The sequence below is a fragment of the Tympanuchus pallidicinctus genome, unplaced genomic scaffold, assembly GCF_026119805.1.
Source record: "Tympanuchus pallidicinctus isolate F22 unplaced genomic scaffold, pur_lepc_1.0 scaffold4, whole genome shotgun sequence".
Classification (NCBI taxonomy): Eukaryota; Metazoa; Chordata; class Aves; order Galliformes; family Phasianidae; genus Tympanuchus; species Tympanuchus pallidicinctus.
This window is the reverse complement of record NW_026294758.1, coordinates 42,073,017-42,095,248: the sequence shown is the minus strand read 5'-3', so window position 1 is coordinate 42,095,248 and position 22,232 is coordinate 42,073,017. Positions and strand designations below refer to the sequence as shown.

Below are 22,232 nucleotides of genomic sequence, written 5' to 3'. Positions count from 1 at the left end.
AAAAATGTCAAAATGGAAGGAGATTCTGCAGCAGTTACAATGAAGGGAATAACATCATTACATCTCTTTGGAGATGTGGGTTTGAAAAGATTTCAAGCATGTAAGAACATCATGGGCCATGTTCACCAAGCAGGCCAAAACTGAGAGTAAGGTGTTGTAATTCAAGGTGGGCTTTTGGATTATGGGATACACAGAAATTACCAGCTATATGAGAGACATATTTTTCCTGTCTTTTAAACCAGGAAACAGTAGTAGGTCTCCTAAAGGAATATTATTATTATTGCAACAGTAATGTATTGAAATTAAGCACTCAGAAAGTCAGTAAATTTCATAAACACATTTTTCCCACAAGATTTATACAATCACATTGAGTATTTATTTTTGATTCACAATTTCATTGTGAAATGTACATTTTAATGAATTATATTTGTCATTAGTGCACACCATAAATACAATAGTAATCATCAGATTCATAGCTAGCACTCATGCAGAGCTGCACATAATCACAATTCTCTAAAACTATACTTGCCTCATGCTCAGAGTTCAAGTGATAATTTCTGAATAAAGAGCACTGGAGATCAGACTTGTGTAACACTCAGAACCATCTGTGCTCCTGGAGCTGTAGAGTGCAGACAAATGCCTGACTCCCTACTCTCAAAAACTTCTTGTCTGGACTGTTTTCCTGTGCTGGCTTAGTCATGCTTTCTTTAAAATCAGCAGGAATAGGTGAAGCCCAACATGCACCCCAGTTACCTAAAATGTAGGGGCTTACCGCCCGTTTCTCAGCAAGTATGTAGAGATACAATATTAATTTGACTTCTAGAGTAGATATAATCTACTTAGAGTCAAGCTATTCTCTTTCATGCTGTCCTGTTAATATGTTTAGATATACACCCTTGCCCTGCTTCACAAAACTTCAGAAAACCCATCTTTCTCTGAGGTATGCCAGGTGCTGGACTACTCCCCGCTCTGTGGGTGTTCTTCCTCAAATTATTTTGTTTGTATTGAATTGTGCCTTCGGGCCTTATCTTGCATTCCTTGCACACCCATCGCTCACTGAAGTTGAAGAAGATACAAAAGGCAAGCCCTCAGCTTGTGCAGAGATTTATTGAGCTTTCTCCTGATTGTGCCTTCTGGTATGGGCTCCACTGTCCTAAATTCTGAGGACTGAAGATTTTGTGCAGTCTTTTTTGTGCAAAACGTAGTCTATCTTCCCGAGTTCAGAACTTCTTCTGCCCTCCTAGTTTTATTTTTTTGGGGGGGGGGAGGGAGGAAAAGCAGGTAGGGGACTAGGAGTGGGATTTGATATCTGTGAGTATGGTATTGCATGTGCTACCCTCATGGGCATCTCTGCTTTCTGAATTCAGTGGACACAAATGCTTTGTTTCTCAAGCCGCATATACACTGCCATCCAAGACACTGAAACAAATCTCATTCCTTCTACTTACTACCCTCTGAAAAAATCACTGCTTCAATGTTTGTGGTATGTGTATTATATTTTTAGTGATTCTTTCATATCTGTCCTTATTAAAAAGACGCTTAGCGAAGTTAATTAGGGGTAATTTGCATTCAAGCTATTCATTATTTACTTATCTTTGAACTGCAAGCTGTAGGAATGCCATTTGTTCATTAAAATTCCCAATCTTTGCCCACTTTCTCTTTGATAGCACAGTGGTTAAAGAAAGTTGTGCTTAGCTGCTGACTAACTATTCTCTGCACACTGCGAAGATGGCTACAGGCCATTATTTCAACATTAGAAAGTAGTTAATATTGAATGCCATGAAGTTAAATTTGTGTTCATTTACTTATGCTGGAAGTCAGTTGTTCATTCAGTACAAATTCCCCAGCACTACTCTCAGCCAAGTTCTGCAGACTCAAGAACATGCAGAAACAATATTAAATGTGAGGAGGTTTGAAGGGAGTTTAAAAAAAAAAAAAAAAGAGGAATTGAACAGATCTCTGAAGACATTTTTGTGACCCCCTGCCTTGGATAAGTCTTCTTTCATTATCACTGTTACCACTCTTTTTAGTTCCTTCCAGTAGCACAAGGAAAAAAGTATGTGCTGTTTATTGTTAACCACTAATTCCTGAACAATTATACGTCTCTTAATTCTTCAGGCTCTTCAAGCTCTTCAAGCTCTTGCTATGTGCTTTTTACAGATATTGTCAGTTGACAGGAGAAGCCATGGCAGTTGTCTTGCTGATGGAAGAAGGATTGAGTTACTCAAATCAAGACTGTGTCTTTCATAACTCCTTGGTACGAAGGCTGTGCCTGCCTCAAGAGCAAGAATGATACCTGCACAGCAAGAACCACATAGTGAAGACAAGAAAGCATTGTCTAGAAAGGTAACCTCGGCAGAGAGCTGCAAGGCTGGCCAGATCCCGGTGTGCTGCAAGGACTGGGGCAAATCATGCTAAACAAGTTTAGACAGAGATTGCAATTTACCTCTGTTTGATTTTCCACTCCAAAACCTAAAAATGATGACATTTTCTGTCCCCTCCCCCTTCCCTCCATGAACTAATGAGCAAATAAGGAAAGAAAATTAAAGAATAAAAAATGTAAGCAGTGATAGGCTGAGATCAATAAACTGTAGATTGCTAGCACTGAGTGAGACTGAGTAATCTTCTGCATACTGCATGTTGAGTTAACTTGCCAGAGAAATATGTTCTTTCTTATTGTCCTATGTCTCATTGTAGAAAAGGAAGCAGGAACTGCAAATTAAAATGCCCTTGATTTAGGTTCTGAAGAGAGTGCCCAGGAGTTCTTTTCCTATTGCTAGATGCTAGAAATTGAACTGGATGCACCATTACAATATAGGAGAATATTTTATTAGCATTTTCAGCCTGAGACTTCTCTTGCCCTCCCTCCTAACAAAAAACCCACTAACAATGCTCTTGTAGGTGGCATCATAGAACAGCAAAGGACTGTTGTTTTAGATACTATTACATAGAGCAGAAAGGTACAGATCAAGTGTCCTAAATGATACCATACTAAGGATTATTCACAAAGTAAAGATGAAGCTAACAAAAGTTCAGCTGTATGTGGACAAATTAAGATGAGTGAACTGTGTTTACAGACGTAGGTTCGGATCACATAGACTTCGCACAAATAATGGGAGGTGTCTGAGTCATCAATCCAAGGGATGTACCACTCTTCAGAACACTTTATTTCCTTCCATCATCAAATACTATACTTGGGTTAACACACGGGAGCGTCGATTTCTCCAGATCGTGGCACAAGGGAGGAGGGATGGAAGTCTCTTCAGTCCCAAGGAAACCTATAAGAAAAGTCAGAGCAAGAAAGGATACTTGATGTTATACATTTTACGCACTGAGTTAATTTATGCAAGGCATAACTGCCACTGCGACTGCGGAGACAAGTTTGGGATGCATTAGGCCCACAAATGAACAAAATAAGGAGGTTTAAGAAGAGAAAAGCCTCAGCTCAGATGAACAAGATATCTAGTATTTATATACAACCCCACATAAACAAACTATCTAGCATTTAAATATAGTTGTAGTTCTCACTTCTTCAAATACCAGCAAACGTCTTGAAAGTTAGAAAAGCTGTTCCTTTCTTCTGAAGTCTGAGTATGATAAAGCAGAAAGCAAGGAAGACCAGAGACTTTCATGTAATTACTAAGACGGGAACTCATGTTTACACTTTCCTTGCTAGGATCAGCCAAACCAAATTAGTAAATCAGAGTTTCCCATCTACAGTTGATGGAATTGTGTAGTGCACATCGTCTATGTAGTGACTGATACTCGGATGTGAAGTAGGCTATGCTTTACCTCTTTTTGTTTGGAGAAGGGAAACTAATGTTTAAAGAAAGCAAGCTTAGAACTGCATGTAAGACCTTTTATAAGCAAATGGTGTCTACTTCTTAATTTCATGTCAAAAATCAAGTTTGTCACAAAGGGGAAGTGTAAAGGGCCTACGAAGAAATTAAAGAATTTATATACTGGATTTACTTACGTTTGCATAAGAATAGGGTACTTTTTAATCTCTTGAGCTTCTACAGGAAATACTCTGGAGGGTCAAAAGAGAATAATTTAATTACCTCAGAGATTCACAATAAATTAAGCTTCAGTGATACCTAGGATCAGTTAAATTAATAGGCAGTATGTTTCAGTCAGAATATTTGACAGTTATACAGTGAGATTTTGGCACCAGTGCATTTTCATTGGCTTTGGAAGGTCAAGATTTAGCTTATGTTAGCCGTAAACACAAAATGGAATGATTACTGAATAGGTTGGTTCAGGGCACTGTTAGTCTCATAGAAGAAAAGTACACACTGCTTTCAAAATTTTCTTTCATGCTACAAACTTGATTTTCCTGAAGTCAGCTCTATCTGCCAACGTGTGTGTGGCAACAACCCTAAAAGTGATGAAATAGAAACAATATAAAATGCTGAATGTTGCACTTTAAGTGAATTTAAGTGCATTTTTGAAATTAGATTTTAAAACAATTTTTAATTTCTTGGGCATCTGTAGTCTTCAAAAGAAATGCTACATAGTACACAGAAAGAAAAGGCCATGTAACTAAGACAGGGGAGGTTTAGCTTAGGTATCAGGAGGAAGTTTTTCACACAGAGGGTGGTGAAGCACTGGAACAGGTTGCCCACGGAGGTTGTGGATGCCCCATCCCTGGAGGCATTCAAGGCCAGGCTGGATGTGGCTCTGGGCAGCCTGGTCTGGTGGTTGGCAACCCTGCACATAGCAGGGGGTTGAAACTACGTGATCATTGTGGTCCTTTTCAACCCAGGCCATTCTATGATTCTATATAAGTGCATGGTAGAGAGACAAATTCTGATCTCTAAGTACAGAAGGAACCCAGGGCTACCAAGCGAGTTTTCTGTATATTTACATCAACATAATGTGGTCTAGAGTGGAACTGTTTGTTCTACCATAAGCCTAAAACCAGATCACCTCATCCTGATGTCTCATTTTGACTGCACTTGCACATGTACGCACCCACATGCATGCACCCACATACATACACATGTTCTCTTCAGTTGTTTTTCATTCTTGCTGCAGAGCTGTATGGTCTCTCCTGGATAAGCTGTGTTAAATGAAAATTAAACATCACCAAGCTTTGTGCTCAGCCTCCCTCTGTGCATGCTCTGCTGTGGGTGTGCAGGGGGTTAATATCACAAATGTTCCACAGGAGGCTAGTGGGATTCAGTTTCAGCTAACATTTATTTTGCCAGCTCCTTTTCACTTTCATCTCTGCTTATGAACACTATTATCTTGTTTGTAATAATATATATAGATCACTGCAGCTGTGCTCTGCAAAATTCATCCATTTTTTGAGCTTTGTAAAAAAAATTACACCAAAAAAACCCATCTTCTAATCACAGTACTGAGCCCTGTGAATTCACTCACCTTCCCAGCCTAGGCTCTCATGCAGATTGTAAGAAGCATGTGTTTGCAAACTTTTCACTGAAAATGGGCTATCAGATTTATAATGTAACCTCACTCTCAATGTGGTCTTGTCTTTTCACTCAAGACTAATTGTGAGCAGTTGTTTTTTTCTCCATAAGAAAGTTACTTCAGCTTTTTTGCATTCTGTTGGTTCCTACTGTTAGTTTCCTGTTACAAGTATTACCTTTCTCACATATGCATTCCCAGCATGTTGTGCTTGAGTCCTCTGTCCTCAGTAGATTGCCAATAATGATTTTAGTATCTGATTATAGTTGTTTTCACACCTTCCTATCATGGAGGTAGTAGTGCTAATTATTAATGGACACTGGAAAGGATATCAGTGTCTTTAGCATTTTCTTTCATGACTGTACAAGAACATACAAAATAGCATGCTCTTCTATAGACATGAAGTCACTCAAGCAATACTTGTATTCTAAAAGGCAGCCAGCCTAAAGAAGGAAATGAGTCTTTTTTACAGTGTATACTGTACAGATACTTTATACTGTAGAAGAGGAGATGGAAGACTGCAAAAAGGCAGGATTAGGCTTGAATTTACACTAAAATTTCAAGCACAAAATCCTCCTATGTTTTTTATGATCTGGTCCCATGGCTTTAATCTAGAAAGTCATATAGAGCAAACTCTGGGCTGCAAGTTCTTAATATTTACCTGTCTTGCTATTACTATTGTATAGCTTACAATGCAGCTATTATTCCAGAAATTGAATGGTGTGATACAATAATTGACTTCCTTACTAGCTTCCCACTCTTCTTCCTCTTCAAGAATCAGAAGTTGTTGAATGACTGGGTCATATCTCTATTCTGCTTTTCTCATTTTAAGACAGAAAAAGGCAGACTAACTTTCAAAGCCTCTAACCTAGGCTTTCAAGAATGCAGAGTGTAAAAGAAAGAACACAAAGGAAAGAAAAAGCAAAAGCAATAGAGATTTAAGTAGTTTAGACCTTGTGCTCAGCAGACCACAAGATCAAACTCACTTCTCTCCATGCAGCAGCTGGTATCAATGCTCTCGCATTGTTCAAATAAGTTCCAGCATTTAGTGAGCTGGGACGCTGCCTTCTACTGTACTTCTGCAGAGGCTGCCTCTCTGGTTGCAACCGATTTGTGCCTTACAGAAACAGCTTTGCATTACTTTGACAAAGCCGGACAACACCTGCCCTTGAGGCTTAACAAATGGAAGTAAAGGGAAGAAGAGAGTAATCTCTCTCAGGCCTCTGTTGCTATCACTCTCCCTTTATATTTCATTTAGAGAAAAATGTGTACAAAGAAAGAGTGTTAGACATGCACACTATAATGAAAATCTATGACTAGACCATGCATTCATAATTATTTTATAAATAAATGGCTTCTGGAGAGCCACATCTGTCTCTTCCCACAGAGTGTATGTCTTTCATTAATGTATTGCAGGCCGAATGAAGCCAGCCTGAGTGCTTTGCTTGCATCTTCCTCTTCCTCTCCATCATTGTCCATGGATAGGTTTTTGTGGTTCAGAGAGAGCTGCAAGCCCCACGTGTCTCTGCAGGACTGATGGCTCGTCAATAACATTAGCCAGCATTATGGGCCGCATCGGTGTAGAACAGAATCAATATGGCCAAGTAAAAAGTCTAATCAGTTGACATGACCATCTTCAGCAGGGCTCACGTTACAAGAAATGAGTTTTTTTAAGGAATCAGCATCAGCGCTGCCTATTCACTCCACACCAAGAAGCCCTGACGAAGATTTATTGCTTCTTGTTTTGTTAGTGGTGCAGGCTAAGCTGGTAGAAGTGAAATAATCATTCAAGTTAGAAGAATAATATGAACTGGGCTCTGCAAACACTGTCCATGTTTTCTGAGGGAGTTCAAAAGAGCTGCTATAGAGCACCCAGCAGTGTGAAAGGAAAGCAGTTTGCATTAGGAAATAAGAACAATGTAGGACCCGAAAACAGGGATTCATGCCCTTTGTCTGACTAGGCTGCATTCTCTTTTCTCACCATCTCATATTTTTTTACTGAAGGGACAAATTCAGCTCTCACTTCTACTTGTGTAAATTGAAGTCAGTTGGCTGAAAATAGGATTGTTCCAGATTTCTATCAGCATAAGCGAAAGCAGACTTTGGCAGTCATGCCTATGGCAGTGTACACGTCCTGAAACAAGTTTCTCACTGATGCATGGCTTTATCTACGTGGTAATTATGGAGCTGTTTTACAATCATCTCCCTTTCTCCTTCTCCTCATTTCTCTGCATGCAGATTCACCCACAACACAAGAGAATCGGAGGTGCAGCTAACAGATATTTCACTTTTATGAACTCTGCTGATCATCTATTCTCATTTGTCCAGTCATCTGAGGGAAACCCTGTTCAATCATGTGAGGGTAAAGCATTAGTGAAATCGTTAGTGCAGCCTGGGCAGGCTAATAGGCCTCTGCCTCAGCCATTTTTTTGCAGGCAACATATCACCTACATCAGAGTTACTTCTGCAGTGTTATTTCCCAAATAGGTAAAAGAAAATAATGGCATCTAGGAGGCAAGCACCTTGTTCAAATGGGAAAATGGAGATGTTAACTACTCCCACCCAACTTTGTTAGAATGAAGTAGCTGGGATATGCTTGTTAAAAATACGGATAAATCTTGAAACAGGTTAAGTACCTATTCAAATTAACAAGAGCCAGACAAAAATTAAAGGTCTTGATCCCTCAAGGCCTACACTGACTAGGTGTAAAGAGAGGAACTGGAAGCTTGATTCAGGCCTTTCTGCCAAAAAATTCAGGATATGTGAGACAAAGAGGTGATCTGAGACAGCCAGCATGGCTTCACCAAAAGCAGATTGTGCCTCACCAATCTGGTGGTGTTGTATGATGATGTGATGACACTGATGAACAAAATATGGGTAACTGATGCCCTTTTGCACAGGGCTTCTGCAAGGCCTTTAATATAGTCCTACATCGCATCCTTGTCTCTAAATTGGAAAGAGATAATTTTAAAGATGGGCTATTCAGTGGATAAAGAACAGGATGGTCGTACTCAGAGAGCTGTGGTCAAAGGTTTGATGTCTAAAGGAAGGCCAGTGATGAGTGGTGTCTCCCTGGGGTCCAACTTGGAACCTGTGCTCTTCAGCAGCTTTATCAGTGACCTAGATAGTCAGATTGAGTGCACTGCCAGCAAGTTTTTGGATGACAACAAGCTGAGGCGTGCAGTTCACACAATAGAAGGAAAGGATGCTGTCCATAGGGACCTGGATAAGTTCACAAAGTAGACCAGTGTGAACCCAGTGAGGTTTAACAAGGCCAAATGCAAAGTGTTGCACATGGGTCGGGGCAATGTCAGATATGAGTACAGAATGGGAAAAGAACTCACTTAGAGCAGCCTTGAGGAGAAGGATATGGGGGTCTTGATGAATTAAAAGCTGAACCATGAGACAGCAGCGTGCTTTTGCAGCCTGGAAGGCCAACAGTATCTTGGGCTGCATCAAAAAAGACGCAGGAAGGTTAAGGAGGTGATTGTCCCCCCCTGCTCTGCCCTCATTAACATCCTGTCCGGAATATTGCATCTAGGTCTGGGTCTCCCAACACATGGAAGAATGTGAGGTTGTTCAAGAGGGTCCGCAGAAGGGCCACAAATATGATCAGAAGACTGGAGCACCTTTCCTACAAAGAAAGGTTGAGGCAGCTCGGCCTTTTCAGCCTGGAAAAGGCTCAAGGGAGACTACATTTTGACCTTCCTCTACTTAAAAGTATCATATAATCAGGAGAGAGACAGACTTTTTACATGGTTTGATAGTGACAGGACAAGGGGGCATGGTTTTAAACTAAAATAAGGGAGATTTAAATCAGACATTGGGAAGAAATTCTTTACACAGAGAGTGGTGAGGCACTGTAACTGACTGCCTGGAGTTTTGGATGCTCCATTGCTAGAGGTGTTCAAGGCCAGGGTGAATGGGGTCCTGGGCAACTTGATACACTGTTTGATTTAGTGGCTAGCAACCCTGCCCATGGCAAGTGGGTTGGACTACGTAGATGATCTTCAAGGTCCCTTTAAATCCAGGCCATTTTATGATTCTGTATTTCTGTGATCCCCTTCTGGGCAGCAGCAGCCCTTCACTCTCTGAGCTTGATCCTCAGTGACACAGTGCACATTCAAGTTTCCAGCAATATTATCTTTCAAAGAGGAGGCCCGATGACAAAGTAATGAAAAAGTACACCATCTTTTTTTTGTTGTTGTTGTTGCATGAGGAAAAGCAAGGGTTTTTTTTAATCTGTATAGATTCCAAACACAAAGGTTTTTTTTGTTTTTTGTTTGCTTTTTTTTTTTTTTTAGTAAGAATCCTTCTGCAGAGTATTAATAGTATAACATTAATTAAAAGGTTTGTTGAAGTAAAAAAAAAAGAGTCAATTTCTATTAAGATTCCACCATTTATAGATATTCAAGGAAATATTCTACTCTCAGTGCCCTAGGATCTTGGTATATAACATCCTCTAACCATCCACTAACATTTGTGTTAGTGAAAACTACCCCTTTAAATTCAAGTGAACTGAAAAGTTTCACTGGTCGCACAAGCTCTGTATAAATAAACAGCTCATAGAAAACACATTCCTTTCAAAGGATTATCACTTTGACAGCTATTCAGTTGGGGTGGCTTTTTCTGTCCCCTGGAATTCCCACCTTGCCCTCTTAGCAGCACAGAAAGGTAAATCTGTATAATGCTTCACAGCTGCCTTTATTGGGACCTGACACTGAGCCTACTGAATGTATTTTCCTGGTACAAAGCACCTCGTCAAGTTTCCTGCTATGGATGCTGTGAATGCAGCTGATGAGCCGTCTTATTAAAAGTTATGAGGGAAGGATGTTCACTTCGTTACTTTCTGAACTACTGGATATGCAGGGCAAAGTTGCAGAACTGGTCAGTCCCTCTAAGTTCCCACTGTCACATGCACAAGCTACACTGTCTCCTGTTTAATAACATCCTGATCTCACAGAAGTCATGGTCATTTTGTTTGTTTATTTATTTAGTGGATTTTTTTTCTCCATCATTGCCTTGTTATTTCCTCTTCGCTGCAGACCAAACTTTAGGCTGGCTGTCCTGCTGGCACCAAGCACACTGGGCAAGCTCCCAGGAGTCTTAGGCTTGGTTTCTGTCACCCCTCTACCTGTAGTGGTGGGAAGAAGGCCAGGAATCTTCACCCTGCCTGCCTCAGAAGTAAACAAGCCATGTTTGCTGGGGACTCACTAGGCCCTGTGAGATGGAGAGAGGCTGAGGCTGCAGGGGCTAAGGGCTGTGAGGGACAAGGGAGGACACCTGCACAGAGCAGACCAGGTGTTGGAGGTGCTGCATGAAGAGCTGAGACATGAAAGTCCCACATGCTTCCACGCCATATAGCCTCCCTGAGGGAGGCAGAGAGACAGAGCTGAGAGCAAGAGCAGCAGGAAGAGAAGTTCCTGAGCCAGTTGCAAGGCCAACAGATGTCTAAGCATATGCCACAGAACTAAGAAGAGAAAAGCAACTTTTTTAAAGGGGGTGCAAATGCTGCTGTGCTTAACGTTCAAGCAGGTGAGCCTGAACAGTGCTATGTGTGGAGCATGTACCAATTACTTTCCTGCTAGTATGAGGATAATCCTTTTTCTTATTTTGTTCAGTTAAAAACTGCAAATAAATTGTCTTTTTTCCCACTACTCCATTGAAGCAAAGGACTTTTTGCAAGCAGCCTGCTTTGGAAAACTGCTGGCACTTGGACTGGAAGAAAACAATTAAAAGATGCAGTAAAAATTGACAAATCTTGGTGTGGATAGCTGAAAATACATTACAATCCCAATTGAACTATAAATAAAAAACCTAAATTAAATAAATCTTGTACAATTATAGATTAAAATATGTTTGGCTTTAATGACTTAGCATATGGGCCTTGACTGTGGATATGTTTGCTGAGACCACATGGCTTGCACAGGGATGCAGTCATAAACAAGCTAATTGTTGCTGCTAGGCGATACAGCTTCGTGGAGGGCTGCAGGTCTTCTGGCTACCACTGCTTCACAGGCGGTGCTCTCCATGTGAACTTCCAACCGTGTAGCTTCAGTAGCAGCAAGCAATGTCAATAATAGGCTCTGAGTGGAAAAGAAACCCAACCCAATAAAAACAAAGCCCCTACGGGAGCATTATCAGCAATTGCTGTCATCAGATGTTTGGAAGCGGACACTTTTTCCTATCACTCTCAGGCTGCAGGCGCATGCTGGGCTCCACGAGTTGTGAGGTAGCAGGGTCCCAGAGGTCGGGCTGGGCCGTGACGGCACGCTCCTCCGTCACAGCAGAGTGGGAGATGGGCAGCCGTGGGCTCCTGGGCTGCAGAGAAGTTTGGGGCAGGAGGTGGCAGAAGCAGTGCACACCTCCACCCATGCTCATCCCAGTGAGTGGAGGACACTGTCCTCCCCTCTGGGATAATAAGCAGGGATCAAAATATTTTCTGCAGCCACTGTTTAGCAGCAGCGCCAGCTGCCTCAGCAGCCACCACCTCTCTATAGAGAGGAAACTAAACTGGCATTGGTGTGGCTGGCCTCAGATGTTCGTTGTGCCCAAATGACTGCCCTAAAGCTGACAGGGCTTTCCAACTCTGTGCCTGGTAGGCCAGGCTGTCACCATGACCCAGTAACTTCACCAGCACTGCATCGCTCATCTGAAGGCAGAGCTGAGCTTTAGCAAAGAAACGAGGCAGAACATCCCAGGAAGGTCACTTTGGTGACAGGGTAAGCTGGAGCACATTTCCATTACACATATAACTGAGGGAGATCTAGCACAAATGAAGTCTGGCTTCCCCAGGGCGTGGGCCCTGTCGTGAATAGCAGCATCAAGGGAAGAGGATCCTGCAGCTGTTCCCCTCTCTGCAGCTGTTTCTGGGTCAATACTTCACTCACATTTCCTTTCCACCCTCTGGTCAGTTTTGCATAGCATAGGCAGCCCTATGCTACGCATACAGTCAGATGGCAACACTCATTTCCGTGGGAAACCAGGCCTGAAAGAAAACAGCAAACTATTTTTCAGGCTTCCAGCTCTCTCTTTCTCTTACTTGGTTTGAAAGTTATGGTAGCCTAAAACAATCTCTTTGCTACACGTAGGAATTTACTTGTTATGTTTTCTTAGAACAGCACTTTAAAAAAGATTTTCTGATTAAAAAATGTAGCATGTATGTGGGTTTTGTTTTTGTTTTTGTTTTTTCCTCCTTCAGCAACTGTTTACCGAAAGATCTTAAGTTGATTAAATCAAGACTGTGATTACTTAGTGGCTTGACTAAAGCCATTTCACAAGTCAGGTCTGATGTGTTACTTTAAAATGAGTTTTCTCGTGTTTTGTAGGGAAAAAAAAATCTAAAAAGCAAGTATTCTGTGTCAAAAAATTGCTCCTTGAAAACTTGTCATACCATGACATATGACTGTACTTTGCCAACTGTTTATTCACCCACTATTATTGTGTTATTAGATGTAGTTGACCCTTTGATCTCACTGAATTAGCACTTCTACTGATCCAGAGACTGTGAGTTTAACCCTCATGCCTGCTGATGCTGTTTTCCTATGGCTTGGCATTTGTAATCTGCAAATTATTGCAATAGTTTATTCATTTCTAAAATATTCTGAATTGATTCTTTGACATGTTCTCTGTGACTCAACAGCTCTTTCACTGTATGGCTTAACTCTTAAAGCTTGCATTGGTGTAGCACAAGGTTCACATGTATTTTGGCAAATTACCATCTTTTAAAAATGTCTACTTCAGAGTCTTAAACATAGCAAAGCTTTTTCTGGGCTGCATCCAGCCTAAGGAAAACATAAACCTTTCAGGATAGAATTTAGAGGTTAGGAAACTTGAAACATGGTACACCTCTTGACCTGAATTCTTGTAAGCCAATAAGGATGTACATACATCCTAATGAATTTCTCCAGCTGCAGTTTACATTTCAATCATCTAGCATTGCACTGGAATCAGTGGACACTGACTGCTGTGGCAGTTCAAGGGCCTGACATTTGTTATTCTGATCTTAATTATGAGACCGATTCAAGGACATACAGTCCAGTTTCATACCAGTTCCAAAGTTTCTCAGATTCTGATTACAGAATTCACTAGACTGAGTTGAACACATCAGACCAAAATGGAGCTCATTCATTGTAAAATTATGTGAATGGACGCCAGTGGGCATGGGAACAGGATGGAAAATTTTATGTAGCAACTGTAATGTTTTACGTCATATAAAGTAACTCAGGAGCTCAGAAATAATTGTTTAAATCCAAACTTCATAGTTTGTCTTTTTTTAGTCTACAGGAGTTATTCTGCACAACTGGTGTATTTGATGCCTCCCAGCCTCTTTCCTAAATCACTGAGAAATGTATGTCACTATGGCTTGGTGTCAATTAGAGGAGCCTAATATCTGTCTGTAGTATATTCCAGTACACGATGCTTTTGGTGAAGCACTTAGGACAGGACTTCCACAGAAACACAGTCTATGTCTAAGTCCTTTGTCTTAGAAATTTTAATTCTAAAACTGTGTGCAACTTTGATGCTACAAATTTTAAAAATTTGTTTTGAAATAAACATACACAAGAGACAGGAAATTGGAAATTGTAGAGCATACAGAGGTGTGAAATTATGAGTGCTTTGAATTTTTAATACCACTTAAGTTTAAAAGACTGAAGTCCTCTAAAAACTTCTAAGTGGTATAATAATTTCAAATAACTTCATACTGATAATGTCCAGAACTCTGATAATGTCCACATTCAACTGCTTTTAAGTTTTTTTCTTTGCGCATTCCAATGGTATGAAACCACTCTCTGCAACGTAGAGTGTATGATTTATAATTACTATAGCACTTCAGATTTTTCCGTGACACATGGCATGTGTGAAAGAATTCAAATTCTGTCATATACAATCAAAATATATTGGACAAATTGAATAAAATGTTGCATACTCAGAAAACTTCAAGTAATTTTAAAACATGATTAAAATAAAAGACAAAGGTAAGGAAGGTAGCTGCATAAAAAGCGCATAATCTTGGAAAGAAAGAAAAAGATACCATACACAGCTAGACTACTTCACTGGCCAAGAAAGGGCAGGTAAGGAGCAGAAACTACAGTTAGATATAGTGAAAGAATAGATACTTTCTTAAGACATGAGAAAATGAGTTGGTAACTCATGAACTCATTTTCTTTGTATTGTGATAGAAATGGGAATACCAAAGGGCCTTGAACTTAGTCTCCTAACAGTCAGGTTACTCCACTGAACTCCACTGGGTATTCATGAAATAAGATGGAAAGATATCCAAACGCTGGTTTTGCACATAACCCAATTTTCACCTTCCTCATAAACTGCATAATCCTCATTTTGGCCTTTTCTGCTGACAGTAGAAGACTGATCAAGAATCTTTCTGTTCCAGCACTTAAAAAACCTGTTTCTGCTTTTTAGCATTAATTTTTATCCAGTCGTTTGTTCTTGTTAATATGAATGGCTCTTATTTTTGCTTAGTATCTACACCTTGCCCTCTTCTCACACATTTATACATCACAATTACACTCCCTTTCTGCTCTCATTTCCTTGGATGTGGAACTAAGCTCTGTTAAGCTACCATCATAAAATTTAGTTTCCTCCTCTGCAAGCAAGGACAACTGTTCTTTGAATTTGTCTTTCTTGTTCATGGGCAACCAAACTACATACAATGCTCTGAATGAAGGCTGGGTTGAGTTTTGGGAAGCATTGCTGGAGCTGCCCAAGCTTTCCTGGAAATGACTCATCTGATAAATCTTGAAATCATGTTTAAACTTGAAAGCCTGTGCACCTACTTAGAAAGTATCTTTACATTGTTGCTTGGTCTCACTTTATTTCCCAATGAAAAATCTTTTTGCTATTTGCTTTCATTTTGCAAAGACTGAGGTAGCTTGACCTTTGGCAAGTCTGATTGTGTACCCAAGCCTCCTGACACTAAAGCATGCATTCTGAGGTTTCCTTTTTTTGCTCTTCTTTGGAAACTCTCTTCTGGCTTCTTTTCTTATTACTGGCATCACTTATGACATCACTTTTCATACTGGAAGATGGAGGTTGGAGCAGCAGAGGCAGGGGGATTGTGGTGGAGTGGTTAGGAAGATAAACATTGAGTACCCTGAGCCCCACATCAGCATCAGGCTGCTCTGAAGAATATGCCAACAAAAAAAGCAACCTCAAGCAATGCAGGAAGTTCCAAAAAGGGCATTTGTTAATTGCCATGTGGCAAAATGCTCAGAAAGCTTCAGTGATTAGTTCTCCACTGGGATTTGTTACTACTTCATTGGAATTAGCTACACAGGATATTTTGCTAAACTCGGTGTTGGCCACTGTGGGATGCGCCTCACCTTGGACAGAGCTATCTTAGGATTAGCAATGTATTGCTGGGAGAATTGAAATCTAGTTTGAACTCTCAAGAAACAGAGAGGCTATAATGGGGATTCTTTTTTGGCTGATGTCAAGAAGTTGCCACCTGAAAGCAGGGCAGCACTGGGCACTTGGATACTATGGAGACTACAGCCTACAACAGCACGTAGCTGCCTTGGTGCTGCTATGACAGCCAGGATTGTAAGCAGCAATGCTTATTTGCTCTGACTGTCATTTTGTGTTCTTCTTTACAGAGAGGTTTCAGCTAAAGGTCATAGGAGAGCCACTGTATATTTTTTCTTCAAATAAAATCAATTGAAGGACCTAGAACACAATAAGTTATGTTGCAGGGTTGCACTTGCATGTATTCCCATTGGAGACCTATCAATGTGAACTAGCACTGTTGGGAAATCTCTCCAGCTACCACAGTTAATCAATATCTGTTCATTATACTCTCTCTGATGAATATGGCTAAGGTTTGGGTAAGCATGAGTCAGGTGACTTAAAAATAACAGCACCTCACATAAGATCAATAAAGGGCAGGTTCTCTCTGGTATTACTCTGTGCAAACTAATGTAATTTTTATCTCCCCTCTTCTTCCTAGCTCTTGCTCATTGTTGGTGTATCAACATCACTGTAGGAGTAGCTTTATTAGTAGCACTTAATCTACTGTCACACTGTCAACTCGCAGGCAGTGAACAAGCAGACAACAAGTTTTCAAGTGGCCCAGTGTGCCTCAACTGGCTCTCACCCAGGCAGTTAGCTTAGAGCTGTGCCAAAATCAGTCTTTATGGGTGCCTGCTAATATTTCTGCACTGAGCATGAAAACCCTATGCTAGAAAAGATTGTTGGAGGGGAATTCATGCCAATTATAGATGTGTTATGACAGATGAAATGATTATAATTATGCTTGGCTTCCATGCAGAACTACATTAACACATCTATGACATTTAATAACATGGGAGGATAACCACATGCCTCAACAGAGGTTGGCTTTCCACAAAGTTGCTTAACTTATATATTTTTCCTTCCTCAGTCTTTCTCCCACCCACTGAAATTAAGAGGAGCTGCATTTGCTTGAAGCACTTTGGGGAAAAAAATAAAAAATAAAACAAGGGAAGGGAAGGGATACATGAAAGTGAGAAAAAGCAGAAGGAAGAGAGGGAAGGGGAGAGCTGTAGGAGAAAGGAAGAAGAGTGGTGGCGTGTAAATTAAATACATGAAGCTAACATTTACAAGTCATTAACAGACTCAAGGCATACAGTTCCTTGTTGGACTTTTTAGAAAATCACTCAGACTGAGTAAACAGTTAGTGGAGCTGTGGAGGACAACTTTTATCTATAGGCCTGTACCTATTAGCACACAGGTTATATTAAAGCTGGGCAAAATCTGGACTGGAAGGTGAAACCCTGTTTCTAGAATGTAACTGTTTGTGAAGAAAAAAAAAAAGAGTCATTTGTTCATGCTGGGAGAGCTGTAAAAGAACAGTTTTGGTAAAGTACTAAATCTATCAGAGAGTATATATTACCAGTTAGCCCACCCACCACTTTCCTCAGACTTCCAGTTTGCAATGCTTAATAAATTCTAGTTAATTTGCCTTCACATTCCTTTCTTTCTCCACCCTACCTCCACATTCAGTTGGTGAGTCCAGTTGCCTCCTTTTTGCTGATAAGGACATGTGCTGCAACAGTCCTTTTTGAATTCTATCAAATACTGAGTGGACTGTTTCCACCACAGCCAACCTGTTAAAGGGCTCATTTGCAAGCAGATATCCATTCCCTTTGAGCTAAACAGGACTATACATGCACTTAAAATTCATCACAGAGTGCTCTGCACCTTGCCAACACAGAAGCCGTAACAGGACAAGCTGCCTTTTGCCATTCTTTTTAGAATGAGTTAACATGAATCATATTCCATCACATTGACTCACGTTTGTAATATGGCCTCTTTGTCCCTCTGAGCACAGCACTCACAGGAATATCCTGCTGAGAGACCTTCAATTGCTTGTTTTTGTATTGGTAAGAAGTGCAGTATGGAGAACATCATAAGCACCACGAAAGCTCAGACTGAAGAACAACTATTTACCCCAGAAGAATCTAGCTCACAACCTGCCAGCTGCTACAGCCACCCCTTACAAAAAAAAAAAAAAACGTGAGAAGATTAATTAAAAGACAGTATTCTGTCTTAGAAATGGGACTTAGAAAGGGGATCTCCCTGTTACACATCTATGCCGAAGAGGAGCAAGGAGTCAATGACAAGAATTGTAAGGTGAATCCTCTGGTGGTATGCGCTTACAGCCCAGTCCTAGATCAGTAAGCAGAGGTCAGTGGAGGAGCACATTTGGCCAGCATCCTCACCTTCACAAAGCATGAGAATGCTCCATCTAAAACGGAGATTAATGAGCTGTGTGACTGGTTTGAAAAGTAAAAGCGAGGTGAACTGTGCTAGGACACTAAGTTCATTTTATAAGACCTTTTACTTCAATTTCTCAGTCTGCCAGACACACCAAGTGTGAGCAATGCCAGCCTTAGGAAGCTTTTACAGATGTTTAAATGACAGACTCTGGATACTAAACGTTTCAGGACAAATGTGCAGAAGACATAAAAAGAAAACACTGTTATATATCCCCTCAAAATTTTCATATATTTAATTTCTGGTGAATGAGCAAATCTTTTAAAAATTTTTTTTTTGCTCTCAAAATAGGAGAAGGAAAAGAGGAGAAAGAAAAAGGCAGAGAAAGAAAAGTCAGTGACTGATAAATCTTTAATATAAAAATTGTACAAGAATTTTGATACAAATTACAAGAGGTATTTGGACAAAGAATGAGTAGAACTCCATTTATATCCCCAAAACCTTATGCATTTTATGCAAAAGACATACCGTAGGACAGTTACAGTACAGAAAATACAAGAAAAGAAATGCCAAATTAAAAACAGGAGTTTTAATTCCCTCAGACTACTAATGGAAAAAACTTGTTTAGAGTACATACAGTATTTATGAAGCTACCAATGTCACGATTATTAGATCAACATGATGCTGTTTTTCATATCCCCTTGTACAGCTATGTTCCATAGTGCATGCTTTGGTTCTGCAGGCAGGACAGCGGAGCATTCACCTTTTGCTCACACGGAAAACAAGCAGTGAAAATTAAACGCCTCATCCGCTCCAGATGGAGAAAGGCCCTTGCAAAAACATTCACTGGGCCCTGCTCCCCACGGCCCTGTGCCCATGCGGTGCTCAGCGACACACTGTGACGCTGCTGACATGAGAATCTCTGCAGGACAGCAGTGAGCTTGCTGTCCTCCCGCTGCAGCCCGCCTCCCGCCACTGACTCAGCACAAGAAACGCGGCGCTGCGTGGCACCGAGCTCGCAGTACCGCTGTGCTGAGGGGACCCGCCCAGAAGGGGGGTTTCCAGGCGTTTTGTCTCTGCAGCCAAACCCACTACCAGCCCGCTGTGGGTGACCAAATGCACGAAGGTTCAAATCCAGTTTTTCTCAGCTTACATCTCTGTGCTGACCCCCAGCCAGGTCCTGATCTCTCCAGCTCCACAGCAGGTGGCCGCAGGGGAAACTGCTACGTTTCCCAGCCCATGTATGTGACCTTCTCAGCCAAAGCTGTTAAAACCACTGCTGTGTTGATGAGCAAGTGCCCTCAACAAAACAGAGAAACTCCAAGCCTCTTTGGTTGTGGGGATGAGCCCACTACAATGAGTCAGAGGTGTAACAGGTTATGGTGACCTGCTCACGGGTGAATAAAAATATGTGGAGGTTTGGCCGGGGTAAATTTTGACTGTGCTCAGGGGTCAGGTTGGCCTGTTTCCACACCTGTTTCACATGCACTGAACTGGGACATGGAGCCCTTCTTGCAGACAGGAAGAGAGGCAGGAGGCATGGATGAGAACACAGACATGTCCCATTGAAAAACTGCTGCATTATGGAAAGTAGCCCCATATGACGTAAGAACCAAACTTTGCACAAGAAAAAGCAGCATGCTGAATTTCATATTTATAAATAGCTAAATGAGACACACACACACACAACAGTGGCCATTTTATTCATCTCGTCACTTTACAGACAGTGACCATTTTCACAGATGGAATGCATAAGACTTTCCAAAATGGAGAATATCAGGAGGATGTGCTACTTTTCTGAAAGAAGTTTTATAAGAGATTCTCTTAGAATGAGAGAAGAGATGGAAATAGATGAAGAAAATGAGAAAACTAAGACAATGACTGAAGACCATACAAGATTTCATAAAAAATAAAGACAATGAAAGAAATCAAAATGTAAAAATACGGTCTGAAAAAATAACAAGTAACTCAGACTTAGCTTGTACAGCTTAAGTGGCCCTATTAATTTTCACAGGTCATCAAACAGACCAAGAGGAGTAGGGCCAGGATCCAAGGGCCTGTGGCTGCAGAACCATTCCACCACCAGGCAGCGGGACATGGTCCAGAGCAGGGCTGTGGGGATGTGGAGTGCGATGACATGGGGACATGGGGATGCGGGTACACAGGGACATGGGTACCTGGGGGCACAAGGACAGAGCGCCCATAACTGCTGCTGGCTGCTGGCAGGAATATGCACCACTCCCCAGCTGGGATGCGGACACACGGCTGTGCCACAGCTCCCCCAGAGCCGCAGTTCACAGTCTTGTGCGTTCCGTAACAGGAGCGGACAGGTTGTGATTAACTATTGATGAGTTTGCCATCCTAACTGCGCATTATCCTCTGATCATTCCCAACCCTTTGTTTGACAACGGATGCCTTATAAAATCTTTATGCATCACTTAGCTAGTCTCGCTCTCTCTTTCTTCTCTAGAAATATAATTGCCCTGGATGCTTTCTTCCATTTTCCTGAAGTATTTTTCTCCAAAGGTTTGAAGAGAGTAGCATATGAAATCTGTGGAACATCTGAACAAGCCTCTCTACACATTAGACATTTGCTTGGTCAAGCTTCTTGTGTTATTAGATGTTTAAGAAGAAACATATGTATCAATAAATGTATAAAAATGACATAATTTTGCCCCTTTATAACTCTCATTTGACTGTCATTATGTTCTCTTTCCACTTTCTGTCTGTCTCTCACAAGCATATGTACAAGGGAAGGACACAAATGGTTGGTTTGAGTGGAAGAGACCTGGTTTCCACTACTAGCCCCAGAAACAGGGAAGAGCAGGACAGCGGAGCTGACGGCTCTGGCCTTAGTGTTCAACCCACAGGTGTGAGCTTGTGAGAGAGCACAGCCTGAGCTCAGCCTTTACACCTCCAACACAGGCACCACTCCCTCCTGCACCAGGCCTCAAGAAGTTGCCTCCTGACTTCAGCCCTTATAACTTCTGATGCACGTGGAGGGAGGGGAAAGGAGGGAAAAGATCACTGGCCATGATCTGACTGGTAGAAGGCCTTGGCATACTGTAGTGGGTACCATCACCTTTAATGTAATTACCACGCAACCCTGGAAAGAGATTAAGCACTTGGACCAGGAAATAGGAAATACTGTCCACTAATGTAATGAATCACCTAAAAGTATGAAAAGTAACAAACTTCCAAAAGACTGTGTTTAGGTCTTCCGGGCCTGGCATAGTTCTCTAAGCTGCTTCTTTATGTATTGCATGGGCAATACCAGTTCAGTCCATGCTGAGCAGCGCTCAGAGTACCAATGGAACTTGGTACTACAGTCCTAGCACAGAAATCCTGCTAGCTGAGTGAGGAAAGCAGGTCTCACTGACTCCTCAGGCTACGTGATCTTCCAGCGACTGCTGGAGAGCCAGTGAGTGGCTCTGACTGACCCACATACCATATGGAGGAAGGGAGGTGGTGGGGCCGGCACATGCACCTTTCACGCATGCAGGACTTCTTCAGCAGGGTGCATGCTCCCAAGCCGCTTCCCCTCTCAAACTCTTCCTCTCCTCTTCCTCCCTGCTTTGTCTGAAAAGCAGTGCTGGAGTCTGTGCTTTTGGCAGTGGTCTTGTTAATGAAGAGATAAATCAGAGCGGAGCGAATTCCTCCTTGTATAAGGGCAGAAGATTGTGTCTCAGATACATCTCCCTAACACTTCACAGAGGTTCACACTGACCTCAGCAGGAGATGTTCCTGTCACAGCAGAAAGAATATCTGGAATTGGCATTCACCATTGGAATTTGAGGGAATGGCTTTGCTCTGAAATTTGCCGTGGGATGGGCTAAACCGGAAGAAGATAAGATTACATGTCCTGTTTGCTGCTAAACCCACAGTCAGACCTGCAGCGAGTCTGCACGTCTATTTCCAGCAGGTACAGTATGGCTTATGCCAATACAGAGCAATTAGTTGCTACATAAGCAGACAAAAGTGCCGTCGCAGACAGCATTTCTCAACTGACCTTTTGTTAAGAAGCCATCTTGTTACTGTCTGCTTGATAGCTCGATAGAGCAGCCAGTGGCAGCCTTGGGCTTCCCAAA

The 22,232-nt window shown here is 41.5% G+C and overlaps 1 protein-coding gene across 1 annotated transcript in view; it reads right to left on the bottom strand.

The window, feature by feature from the left end:
• Window positions 1-1,244: 1,244 nt before the first annotated feature.
• Window positions 1,245-22,232, bottom strand: part of BNC2 (basonuclin 2) — a 364,120-nt gene continuing 343,132 nt past the window's right edge. Inside the window, exons 6-7 of the mRNA XM_052701115.1 lie at window positions 3,977-4,030; window positions 1,245-3,278 (exon numbers count right to left, since the gene is read on the bottom strand). Coding sequence (XP_052557075.1) covers window positions 3,263-3,278; window positions 3,977-4,030 — 70 coding nt within the window. The 3' untranslated portion in view covers window positions 1,245-3,262. The remainder of the gene's footprint in view (window positions 3,279-3,976; window positions 4,031-22,232) is intronic.